General features: G+C 34.7%; 1 protein-coding gene across 1 annotated transcript in view; it reads left to right on the forward strand.

The window, feature by feature from the left end:
- Positions 1-12,583, forward strand: part of COL3A1 (collagen type III alpha 1 chain) — a 65,689-nt gene that overhangs the window by 41,944 nt on the left and 11,162 nt on the right. Inside the window, exons 22-40 of the mRNA XM_069064535.1 lie at positions 288-386; positions 2,168-2,221; positions 2,465-2,563; positions 2,656-2,709; positions 2,818-2,871; positions 4,252-4,305; positions 4,801-4,854; positions 5,372-5,416; positions 6,106-6,204; positions 6,288-6,395; positions 6,762-6,815; positions 7,780-7,833; positions 7,914-7,967; positions 8,916-8,969; positions 9,728-9,835; positions 10,003-10,056; positions 10,745-10,798; positions 11,036-11,197; positions 11,870-11,977. Coding sequence (XP_068920636.1) covers positions 288-386; positions 2,168-2,221; positions 2,465-2,563; positions 2,656-2,709; positions 2,818-2,871; positions 4,252-4,305; positions 4,801-4,854; positions 5,372-5,416; positions 6,106-6,204; positions 6,288-6,395; positions 6,762-6,815; positions 7,780-7,833; positions 7,914-7,967; positions 8,916-8,969; positions 9,728-9,835; positions 10,003-10,056; positions 10,745-10,798; positions 11,036-11,197; positions 11,870-11,977 — 1,422 coding nt within the window. The remainder of the gene's footprint in view (positions 1-287; positions 387-2,167; positions 2,222-2,464; positions 2,564-2,655; positions 2,710-2,817; positions 2,872-4,251; positions 4,306-4,800; positions 4,855-5,371; positions 5,417-6,105; positions 6,205-6,287; positions 6,396-6,761; positions 6,816-7,779; positions 7,834-7,913; positions 7,968-8,915; positions 8,970-9,727; positions 9,836-10,002; positions 10,057-10,744; positions 10,799-11,035; positions 11,198-11,869; positions 11,978-12,583) is intronic.

The raw sequence follows: 12,583 nt of genomic DNA on the forward strand, positions 1-12,583 counted from the left end.
CCTTGGTATGTGTAGTAATAAATCTGGACTTTACATCCTTTAAAAAAGTTTCACTAGTCTAGTAAATGTTTATCATTTTTGTAGGATAGTATTATCAATTTTGCAATGTAAGTTAATAAATACATGTTTGCAATAAATTTCTGTACAGCAACTTCATGAACTTATTTATGGCTTATAGGTAAAATGAGGTTCACCTCCAGTATATTTCAAATATTGATGATTTGGGAGTCAGTATTGGTTACTTATTTTATTTATTCATCTTAATCTCATGCTATTTAACCAATAAGGGTCCTGCTGGTGAGCGTGGTGGTCCAGGTCCTGCAGGCCCTAGAGGACCCGCTGGTGAAGCTGGACGTGATGGGAATCCTGGAAGTCCAGGACAAAGGGTAGGTTGAAAAGTTTTATTTTAATATAGACTTAACAAAAACATTTTTAGAAAGCTGAAATGTTCAATCAAAGTAGGTCTTTCTTAAAGTTCAAGACACTTGGAAATTTTAAAGCTATATTTTTAAATTAGAATTTTCCAAACTTCTTACTTCCAGATTGACACTCTAAAGTGAGTGAATTCTGGAGGTGTAATCAACTATTGTGGGCATCAAAATACACTTAAAAGTTAACTAAAGTATGTTTCTATGCTCACTTCAACCTCTGAAACATGATTGTGCTCTCATCATTCATTTCTGTCTTACAACATGCAAGGCAAGAATCTATAGCTAGGATTTCTGTTCATGAATCAAACATGAAACTACCTATATGATCTTAGGAAGGGCATTTAAATACTGTCTCAGAGGGGCATATAAGTGGATAGGATTTTTCATTATAGGTTTTTTCAATTAACTAACATTTATCTTCTTTCTTATCCCCTCAATTAAAAAAAAGAAGGGGTGGCTAGGTGGTTCAGTGAATAGAGCACCAATCCTGGAATCAGGAGGACCTGATTTCAAATCCAGCCTCAGACACTTAACACAAAACTAGCCGTGTGACTTTGGGCAAGTCACTTAACCCCAATTGCCCTATCTTCCCCCTCCAAAAAAGAAAAAAAAGAAAAGAAAGAAAAAGTGATTATAGTGATTATACTTAGTCAAGAAAAAAACAGGTTCCCACATTGCCAATCTCCAAAAGTGTATGTCTTATTCTACATCTAGAATCCATCTTCTCTGAGAAGATGAGCAGCATAGTTACACATCAGTCCTCTTGAATCACAGTTGGTTACTGTATTTCTCAAAGATTTCAAGTCATTCAGATTTTTTGTCTTACAGTATTATTATTGTATAAATTATTCTATTGGCTTTTTATTTCCTTCACTATGAATCAATTTATATAGGTCTTTCCTGAATATATACCTTTTGGAAATGATCAGTTTTTAAAAAGCTCCTTAGAAAGTTCAAATCATTACAACAGTATACTGTGATTGTTATGATGTAGTGGTGATGTTTATCCTAGCTCTTTGCGATGCAATGAGCCCATGAAAGGTTTTTCATCAGATTTGCTATTACAATTACAGTGAACTTTCAAGATCTTTTCTTTAAGAAATTGTGATACATTTGGTAGCCAACAAAGGGCAATAATTTCTCCAGGTATTGAATCCTGTAAACTAAAAGGAAACAAACAAATTAATAAAAAAAAATTTTTTTAAATAATTTCTCCAGGTGTTGTCCTATTCTGACAGCTGGAGGTAAGCTAAGAAGCACATTGCTCCTTACCTTACTTATATCTCCATTTTTGTCTGTGTAGCAACCTTAATTTTCTACAATTGAAAAAAGAAAAGAAAAATCAAATATGTGTGGTGGTTCTAATCTCTAGGCTCACATGTGAATAAAGAGAATTAAATAATTTTCCCTAGGGATTTTTAAAAATAGGATCACTTTCTATAAGAGAATTTAAATGAAATCCTCTCTAGGCTCTGCCAAATTCATTTTAGGGTTGAATTAGATGACATCTAAAGTTTCTTCTAATAAGTCTTTCTAGGAAACTGTGATCAACATAATTATATATATAGCTCTGACTGTCATCAATACACTGTGTAGACATATGAAAACATATGTAAGGTTATTGAGTTAACTATAAATATTTGTCATAGTTAACATATGGCCATGCATGCTTGAATACTGTACATTAGAAACTGGTGATTGACAATCATGTAATTTACTGATCTCCTCAAATTCAGGGTTTACCAGGAAGTCCAGGAGGCCCAGGTTCTGATGGCAAACCAGGCCCACCCGTATGTATATTTCATAAATCTCATTCTATACCCTTAGTGCCTGAAATATTATGTCTATATGTGAATACATATACATTATAGTGCATGTATTAACTCATAATTAGTTTAGAACAGTAACCATTGATATGAAAATAATCACTATGACCAAAGATATAGAAACCTAGAAATAATGCTTAATTCTTTTTACAATTAAGCATCTAATTTCTCTATTATTACACCCCCTGTTTTTACTTTGTTCTCCAGGGCAATCAAGGAGAATCTGGTCGAGCTGGGCCCCCAGGCCCATCTGGTCCCCGAGGTCAACCTGGAGTCATGGGTTTCCCTGGTCCTAAAGGCAATGATGTGAGTTAGTTATATGACTGGCACTTTTCTCATGGTATTGAAAGTAGTGAATTAGTAAAAAAAAAAAAAAAAACTGACCTCTCCTTCTTTAGGGTCCACCTGGAAAGAATGGAGAACGAGGTAACCCCGGAGGTCCTGGTCCCCAAGTATGTTGCATTTATCATATTTAATTATAATTATGTAATCATATACTTTTTTGCCCTCTAGCCAGTTCTACTAGTTTGACTTACCACTCTATCTCTTTTATTTCATAGGGTATTGCTGGAAAGAATGGTGAAGCTGGACCTCCAGGTCCTCCAGGATCTGCTGTAAGTTTATTTATATATCTAAAAAAGGGAAGGAGAATTTGTTAGATGGAACTCAACAACCTTCACCATTATATCTTGTGATAAGAAAATCTGGGAATCATATAAACTCTAAGACTTTACAAAATCTAGAAATCATATCAATTAACACTTTTACAACTATAGTTAAGCAAAACAGTTTTGGAACTGGTATACTGAATGGACTTCATTAATAAAATATCAGTTTCATTAATGAAATTGAATAAATAACTGACATGCTCTCACATTCCATAAAATGCATATATCTTTATATCTCTATTATGTACATATTACATATATGTACAGAGAGACTGAAATAGAGAGGTTGGACTTATGCTTAATTGGGGGAGAAATTCTTATCCAAAATTTCCTTACACTGATGCATATAATCTGACATTTATGAGTTTAGTAAATAGCCAACACCACTCAAGTTAAGTAATTGGCTTTGATCATGCAATACCCAGCATGCATTGGAAGCAGGCCTTGAATCAAGGCCTTCATGATTCTAAGACCATGCCTCTATCCACTCACTACTCCATGCTGCCTCTCCCTATATAAAATGAGAATGCTTAAAAGGATAGACTATGGCCTCTCCTTTGGTGGTCACTAATTAATAGCTGTTGCCATTTAATTGAAGGAGAATAATGATATTTAGGTTGTGATATTGAGGGGAAAAATCATTTGTTTTTATTAACCCCATTGAGGGAATGTAGTAAGTCATCTGTTAAATTCCTTGCAACCCTAAAAGTCCTATGGATAGAAGTCATGGAGGAAGTATTAACAATTATTTAGTTAATCTCCACTCTGCCATACTAGCTGCATGATTTGGGTCATTTAACATCTCATGTTGCAGAGTTGAAAATCACATGGTTCTCTCATTATTCTTTTATTAACAAAGATGAACTGTGAAAAAATTTTTATAGTTTGAATATGTTTTTTTGGTTTTGTTTTTTTTTAAGCAATTGGGGTTAAGTAACTTGCTCAAGGTTACATGGCCAGTTATTTCTGGGTGTGGTGCTAAGTATCTGAGCCCAGATTCGATCCCCAGGTCATCTCCACAATGGGGCTGGTACTTTTACTTGCTGAGCCACCTGGCCTCCCCTAAGCAATTGGGGTTAAAACTTGCTCAAGGTTACATGGCCAGGTGTTTCTGGGTGGGTGCTAAGTGTCTGAGCCTGGATTAGATCCCCAGGTCATCCCGACACTGGGGCCGGTGCTCTTACTCACTGTGCTACCTGGCAGCCCCTGAATATGTTTTTTTAAAGGAAAGCTTACCCTTGTGTAGATGATGTTATATCACCAAAGTAAACTAAAGATAAGACAATTCACTTTGAGTCATAGAGGAACTAATTTTTTTCTTCACAGGGCCCACCTGGTGAAAGAGGAGAACCTGGAGCAGCTGGACCACAGGGCTTCCAAGTACGCACTTCTTACTTATTTATCCCTGAATATATGTTTTTAAGAGACTATCTAGGAGACAATGGGCTATTTCCTTTATGCTGCTTTTACCTGAGTTCACTAAAAATGGATTATACTATACATGCTTTACCATGATTATATATGATGAAAGAAGAGTGAGTAATATTTACATTGACCCATATATAATATGCATGAATATATTATGAGTAATTATGTTTTTATAAATCATATAAACAATAGTAATCAAGTATCTGTTCAATTTTAAAATAATTTTTGAAGAAGCAAAATAACCGACTAAATTTGCTAGATCAAGAAATATCTTAATTTCCATTTGCAAATATCTCTGGCTCATTTTTTTCCTAAAATGAAAATAATTGTTATTATTTTGTTGAGTTGGTATAAGTAAATTTTCATATTTGAAAAATAGCTTGTAGAACTAGGACAATTTTTAAAAATATAAATGTAAAGAATTATCACAACTATCATTCCTTTTAGGGCTTGCCTGGGACTAATGGCCCTCCTGGAGAAAATGGAAAACCTGGTGATGCTGTAAGTGGCATTTCCTTTTCTAAAAGCAGTGAGCATAAGAAAATTGTTTCATTAGTTCTTCAGTTGTACATGCTTTCTCATGCCATAAATTGTAGGTTTCAAATTCCATTTTGAATGTTTTTGCTATAACAAAAGATGAAAAACCAATGGATTAAATTAAATGGAAACCATTTCTATATGGAAGTAATTAAGAATTTGACTGAAGAGAGGATATAGAGAAATGAAGAAAAACTAAATTCCTGAAGTCAGATTTTAGTAAAATGTAACATTACTACTCATCACATCTACAGTATATATTTTACATACCTTTATACAGCAAAAGACCTTTATACCATAGCTCACTGAAATATGAATTCTGGTATCCCATGGACCAGAAATTATACAAATCTAAAGTCTGATTTCACATAATCTATAAGGCAAATGTTTATTAAATCCCTCAGTATTTACATTATTAATGAGCTATATTGATTAACCTGTTCTTGAATATAGAGATGAATGCTGTTTTCTTTTTAACTAGGGTCCAAAAGGTGAAGCTGGTGCCCCTGGAACCCCAGGAGGCAAGGTAAATATATTAACTTATTAAAGATAAGTTAAATTGAATTGAGTAGTGAAAATTTGTTTTCAGGAACATGAATAGAAATTTGCTAATTATCTAGAAAGCAGTAGTGTCAACAAGACAAATAATTTCCTTAATGTTCATTCTTTTAAACAAATATAAATATAGTTCTACCATGTTAAGTTTGTTTAGCAGGAAAATAAATTTCCAGGTCCCCTCCTCCCACAAAAAAATTCTATTAAATATGTTAGGTCCCACATCATGGAATCAGATGCTTAGGTTTTATCCCTTATTTTAAATGTTTGGACTGTCTACTATGTCCAATTTCTACACAGTTAACCAAATTAGCTGTATAGTAAACCGAATTGGTCTTGGTCATTAAGATTGTAAAAGATAGGGGCGGCTAGGTGGTGCAGTGTGTAAAGCGCTGGTCCTGGAGTTCGGTTCCAGCCTCAGACACTTAACACCCACACAAAAAAACTAGCCATGTAACCTTGGGCAAGTTACTTAAACCCAATTGCCCTCCAAAAGGCAAAAAACAAAAAAGGTTGTAAAAGATAGAAACACATACTATTTTAATGCAATGTGACTCTTTAAAGCAATACATCTTAAGTGTTACATTTTTAAAGTCCTCTAGGCATTTATTATTATTAAATAAGTTTCAGCTTTAAAATGACACAATAATCTTGTTATAGGGTGATGCTGGTCCACCTGGTGAACGTGGTGCTCCAGGAACCCCAGGAGCCCCAGGAGCAAGAGGTGGACCTGGTCCCACTGGTCCTGAAGGTGGAAAAGTAAGAATGCAACTGTCATAGTCTCATAACAATATTTTCAATAAATGTGTTACACTCTAATTGATTTCTGATTCTGTCATTAGGGTCCTGCTGGTCCAGCTGGTCCTCCTGGCAACTCAGGTCCACCTGGTCTACAGGGTATGCCTGGAGAAAGAGGAGGTGCTGGACTTCCAGGTCCAAAGGGGGAGAAGGTATCTGCTTCTTTTCTTTTACTTGTTTATTGAAAGGAGTTTCTTGGGTAAAAGGAAAGCAACACACATATGTATTATATATAATATATTCATACATGTACATATACATATATACATGCACGTATTTGTGAACATATATATGTTTATGTGTGTGCACCTTGTTAAATTTGAATTATACTTACATGCTTAACCAAATACAGTAGCAGAAAACATCTTGGAAAATCAGCAGAGGAAAAAAAATTAGGAACAAAAAGCAAGTGGCCAACAAATTAAGAAATGTTAAAAATGTATCAATTTACTATTATATTTGGATTATTATAATTTTAAATTTATATGTAATAATTCTTTGGAGCTTATGTTTGACAGGGTGAACCAGGTGGCAAAGGTGGTGATGGACCCCCTGGGAAAGATGGCTCAAGAGTGAGTATTAAGTATTTGATACAGGTACAATGGAAGTGAAATAGATTTTATCAATATGGACTACTGAATAACGTACATGATAATTTCCTTTATTATTCCAAATATCAAAATGTCTAAATGTTAAGCAACTTAGTTAAGGGATACCTCCTCACTCCACCTTTATAAATCTAAATAATGGTTAAGAAAACCAAATTAATTACTGTCTTGACATACAGGCTATATTGGCTGCCCCTATGTACTCTTTCATGTACAGGATGTGACCCAAAAATGGTCAAGTTAAAATGTAAATGCAATGATTTCTTTTAGTACATATTGAAATTTAAGATACAAATCTTGCTCATTTAAAGAAAACGACCATCAAAACCCGGAGATTACAGGGAAAGTTTCATCTTTAAAATTTTGAGTTTGATTATTTTCTAATAGCTTCTTTAGCTTTTGCAGAATTTTTGGTAATAATCCTAGGAATTAAGTTATAATATAGAAGTTGTTTAATGTGCAAAAACCTAAGTATTGAGTTATGAATATTTCTAACAGACTAAAATAATGCCTTTCAAATTGAAAATGTTAAATTCTAAAATTTTTCAGATTCTAAAATTTTATAATGAGTATACTCTGTAAATTTATAACAAATGTAAATTTGTTTACTATGTGGAATAGCCCATGATCAGCTGTGCTGTGTTTTTCTTTAAATTTCTTTCAAAAAAAAGAAAAAAAATTGAGCAGTTGCACAGAACACATTTACAGTGATCATTCAATAATGACAGCATGTAATATTTTCTGTGTTTACAATTAGATTTTTTCATACCCCTTATTTGTTCAATGAAATTAAATAGACAAATAATAAGCACTATGCAATGCCCAAATAAACATGAAATTTATGTTAGTCATTGTCCTTGCCCTCATGGAACTTTTTGCCTCCTTTTAATTAAGTTCAATATTGAAATATTTTTCCTGTTTTCTTTAGGGTCCGGCAGGTCCTATTGGGCCACCTGGTCCAGCTGGTCAGCCTGGAGATAAGGTAACAGTTTAGAAATGGAAAGCAAATTCTAATATTTTATATTGAAGTCATGGATAACTATGGTGTTCTTTTGTTTCCAGGGTGAAAGCGGTCCAGCTGGGGCTCCAGGTCTAGCTGGTCCTCGGGGTGGTCCTGTAAGTTCTATTAAATATTTATTGATATACTCGATGTTTTTACCAGTGTTTATAATTCAGAAACTTAAGTCAAAAGGAAATCAACAAAGAAAATAAAAGCAACAGCGAAAAAGGAGTGGACAACACACTAAAAAATGTTCAACCCAAGTCTAATTCTCTATTTCTGTAGAATAACTGAATATGTACCATTTCCCAAGATGTCAGATACAGAAGCATTCACTTTGAATTATTTTCAGATATAGTAATGGTCCTTTTTTCCTTGCAATATCTACAGCCAGACCTCTTTTTATCAAAATGCTTGGGAAATATGAAATAGACTTAGAATTTTCCCCCCTTTCATGACTAGGTAAATATTTTTCTCTAGATAAGGAAATGGTCTTAAATGAAATTTTAGGAAGCAAACAATTTGGATGAAAAAAGATGGAGACGATATCATTTGCTATATGCCATAGGTTGCAAATAGCAATATAAATTCTCCAGATGAGGACTTCTTCAAACCCAGTTAGCATAGTCTGCTTCTTTGTTTACAAGAACTAGGTGACCTCTCCAAGGTCCCTCTAGTTCTAAATCATTTGATTCTATAATCAGTATTCTTAATTAGTCCAGCTATAAAACATTCGATTATATATTTAAAAACAAGTTATTGGAAGTTGTGTCAATAAAAAGATATAAAACTTGAAAATGCCAAAAATCAGAATTAGTGTTAATTAATGAAATGTGATGATAAATGAAAAGAAATAAGAAAGTTAATTCTACCCAAAATGTTTATCAAGTTGAAGAAATTCTCACCTGAGTGTCAAAGATGGAATTTTTCCTATAAAATAAAGTTATTGCATGTTCTATACCACAATTTCTGTCTGAAGAAATAAAAAGATCTTAAGAATAAAATCTGACCTTCTATGAATGGAATATTTTTGTTGTGTCAAATAATTATATTTTGTATTTTAGGGTGAAAGAGGTGAACATGGCCCTCCCGGGCCTGCTGGCTTCCCTGGTGCTCCTGTAAGTGTAAATTTATATAGCTAACTCTCTTCCACAGACCTAACAGCTTATTTTCTGAGAAATATCGGTTCGGGAAAAGTAGCTAGGGGAAGGGTTCTACTCACTAGCTGTGGGTAGTTGAGAGTTATTTAAATCTTCTCCATTGCTTCATCTGTAAAATGAAGTAGTTAGACTGAATGATCTCTAAGGTACTTAAACTCTAACATTAAATAATTTTAATACCAATTGCCAATAGCTAGTTTATTTCATTGTATTAAATTGTCTATGGTTCAATAACTTCATCTATGAAATAGGGATGATAGTATTAATAACTGCCCCACCTCACAAAGTAATTGTGAGAATAGCCTCAGAAAATATAGGTGAAACCCTCCAAAAACATGATGCTGTATGTCTCTCTAAAGGTTTTAAAATATAAAACAAAAAGTTATATTTTTAAAACATACCCTATACCATACCTTTTTATAATGAATAGAGTAATGCATATCATTTTTTTTTAAATCATGCAACTATTGTTTCATTCCCACTATTCTATGGAGGGATTGTTTTATCCTATAAAATTAGTGGTCTGGTTTGTTCTTACTTTGTTGTCTCCTATCATGGAAAAGTAGGGTTTTCTTTGTTTTTCATCCTGACAAAATCCAGGAAAAAGATTTTCCTTCCTACTTCACTTAGTATATGTATGTTTGGGGAATTAGAATAATTTAATCCATATGTATATTTTGACATGTGAATTTATGGTTTACTGTTTTTGAATGTAGGGACAAAATGGTGAACCTGGTGCTAAAGGAGAGAGAGGTGCTCCAGGAGAGAAAGGTGAAGGAGGTCCTCCAGGCCTGGCAGGGCCCCAAGGAGGCCCTGGTCCAGCTGTAAGTATCCCTCCTTCCTTTCCACAGTCTTCTAAACTGAAGAGTGCATGTCAATAGACATGTACAATTTTTACTATGAAATGGCATATTTTTTAATGTTTCTCAAACATCACTTTTTCATACTATACTTAAAGGCAAGGCTTAATGATGTTTTTCATGCCTTGTAGGGTCCACCAGGTCCGCAGGGAGTCAAAGGTGATCGTGGCAATCCTGGTGGTCCTGTAAGTATTTTTCTCTTTTATTCTATTTCTGTTCTATGTAACTTCTATTACAATTCATTTATTAGTGCTGATTAGCACAGAAGCAAACATATATAGGGCTGCATGGCTTCTTTAGTTAGACACGGTTGTCTTATAGCTATTAGTAATGATATCAGAACAGTTAGAATATCAATGTTCTTCCTCCACTTCTGCCATTCATATGATGGCAAAGCACTTGATTTCTCAGATTTTTTATCTTTAAGATAGGAGTAATTGAAATTGGTCCCTACTTGCTCCACAAGATTTGGGGGGGGGGGGAATGATGGACTGTATTATGAGTACTTCAATTAGCTACTTTATGAATCCTACCCCTACACAAAATCATCTGATTATTCCCAAACAGAAACCATTAATCCTTGAAAGATACAGGTGAAGAATTAAAAATTATCTCCCCAAACATGGTTAACATATGCATTATAAAATGACAAAAAATGTTTCATAGAATTAATTACATTTTTAAGTGACTCAGAGTGACCCAAAGATATTTTGAAAGATTCTTTTGCCCAGGAAGTAAGGGCCCATTATCAAAATCCTAGTTACCTGTGCCATACGCTCTGGACAGTTTGGGTTTTGTTTTCTGTTTGGTTCTCTTTTTTTGCTTACTAGTAGCAGAATTTTAAGAGTAATCAAGATGTTTATAATTTCATAGGGTACTGCGGGTTTTCCTGGTGCTCGCGGTCTTCCTGGTCCTCCCGGAAATAATGTAAGTTACATTGGGGTGTGTCCATGACACTTATTCTGCTAGGATTAACGCCAATACTGATCTAGGAACCTCAACAGAGCTTCCTCACAATCAAGGAAGCACAACAATAGCTTATTTTTTTTACTACCGTGGTCTATTTTTTTTTCTTTTACTTTATCAGGGAAAGAAAGGCAACAGGCCACATCTTTGTTGGGTAATACTTGATTATAAGTCTCTATTTTTAACTTTTCTCCAAAGGGTAACCCAGGTCCTCCTGGCAGCAATGGTGCACCAGGCAAGGATGGACCCCCTGGACCTGCTGGTAATAGTGGTTCTCCTGGTAATCCAGGAAGTCCCGGTCCAAAAGGTGATGCTGGACCACCAGGTGAAAAAGGACCCTCTGGCCCACCAGGAACACCGGTCAGTAACTGAATATTATTACTTACATCATGATGATGATGATGATGATGATGATGATGATGATGATGATGTTATTGTTGTGGTTGTTGTCATTGTTATGTGTCCTTGTTCTCTAAGAGGACTGTGACATCAGGAAGGTGATGCCATGATTTGTAAATGAATTAGATTTAAGTGAGGGAGGGCTGTGCAAAGTCACCAGCCTCACTTTCTCCTCTGGAGTCATCCTCAGTTATTATATGAGACCTTGGAATCACATATGCAAAATTTTTAAAATCCTTAATTTAATCTTTGCATGTTCTTCTTCTCTTTCAACTCTATTATAGTTTTAATAATAATTTCAGCTTCTTACATTTTCCCCTCAGTTATATATTTTGAAATTTCATCCTTCTACTACATTACTTAGAACTTATTATTTATACATCATAGTTTTACATAGTAAGTCAGGAGTTGTGACCTCAAATCTTCAGATTAACAAAACTCAATCTGTAAAAATTTTTTTGGCTTTTAGAACTTTAGAACTCTAGGCTACTTCATTTTCTTCCCAGATACTTATATGGTGCTGAGTCTTCTTGGTCTTTCTTTGGAACTAAGGACCAGGGTTGCCTAAATAAAGGAAGTGTGAATTGAGTAATTGTAACACTTAAATAACATATTTTTGTTATTTCTCAACAGGGAAGTCCAGGTCCATCAGGTATTACAGGTATCGCGGGGGCACGAGGTCTCGCAGGACCACCAGGCATGCCAGGAGGTCGTGGGGGACCTGGCCCGCAAGGACCCAAAGTGAGTGGAGATCCATGGATTGTGTAATTGTTTCTTGGTACCTTCAGCATATTTTAGCAATCACTTTTAAAAAGTAGATTTATTTTTAATAAGCAAAGTATTTCGCTTCAGGATATCCCTTCATTTTTAACATGACTAAGTTTATTTTCTCAATTTGACAAATTGAATTCAATTTGTCAGGTAGGGGTATGGGAAGAGGGAAACTGACTCACTCCTAGAGCTTTTCTTCCAGTAAAATAATAGGCCAAGAAGAGGTTTATCTAAGAAATCCATATATGTGGGGGTCTCATGAATCTTTATAAAGTGCCAATTATTAAGTGGTCAAGACCTGTTTACCTGGTAACATCTGGAGGCTGTCATTTACACAAAAGCAGCAGGATTACATAGGTCCTCTTGGCTCCTAGCACATTTATGTCAGAAATTAGTTTTTTTTCTTTTTGCAAAAAATATCTCTGGCAGAATGTACCCTGCATTTGGATATGCCACATCTGGCCTGTAAACTGTTGTCCTAGTTCTAGAATCACAGTTCAACTGAGAAGAGAGAGGAAGAACGAGTAAAAAGAAATGACAGGACCTGCCTCTGGGTGTCAGGTTACTTCCTAGTGC

This window comes from Petaurus breviceps, unplaced genomic scaffold, assembly GCF_028583685.1.
Source record: "Petaurus breviceps papuanus isolate PSGF00001 unplaced genomic scaffold, PetGlider_PUasm1.0 90638, whole genome shotgun sequence".
NCBI lineage: Eukaryota > Metazoa > Chordata > Mammalia > Diprotodontia > Petauridae > Petaurus > Petaurus breviceps.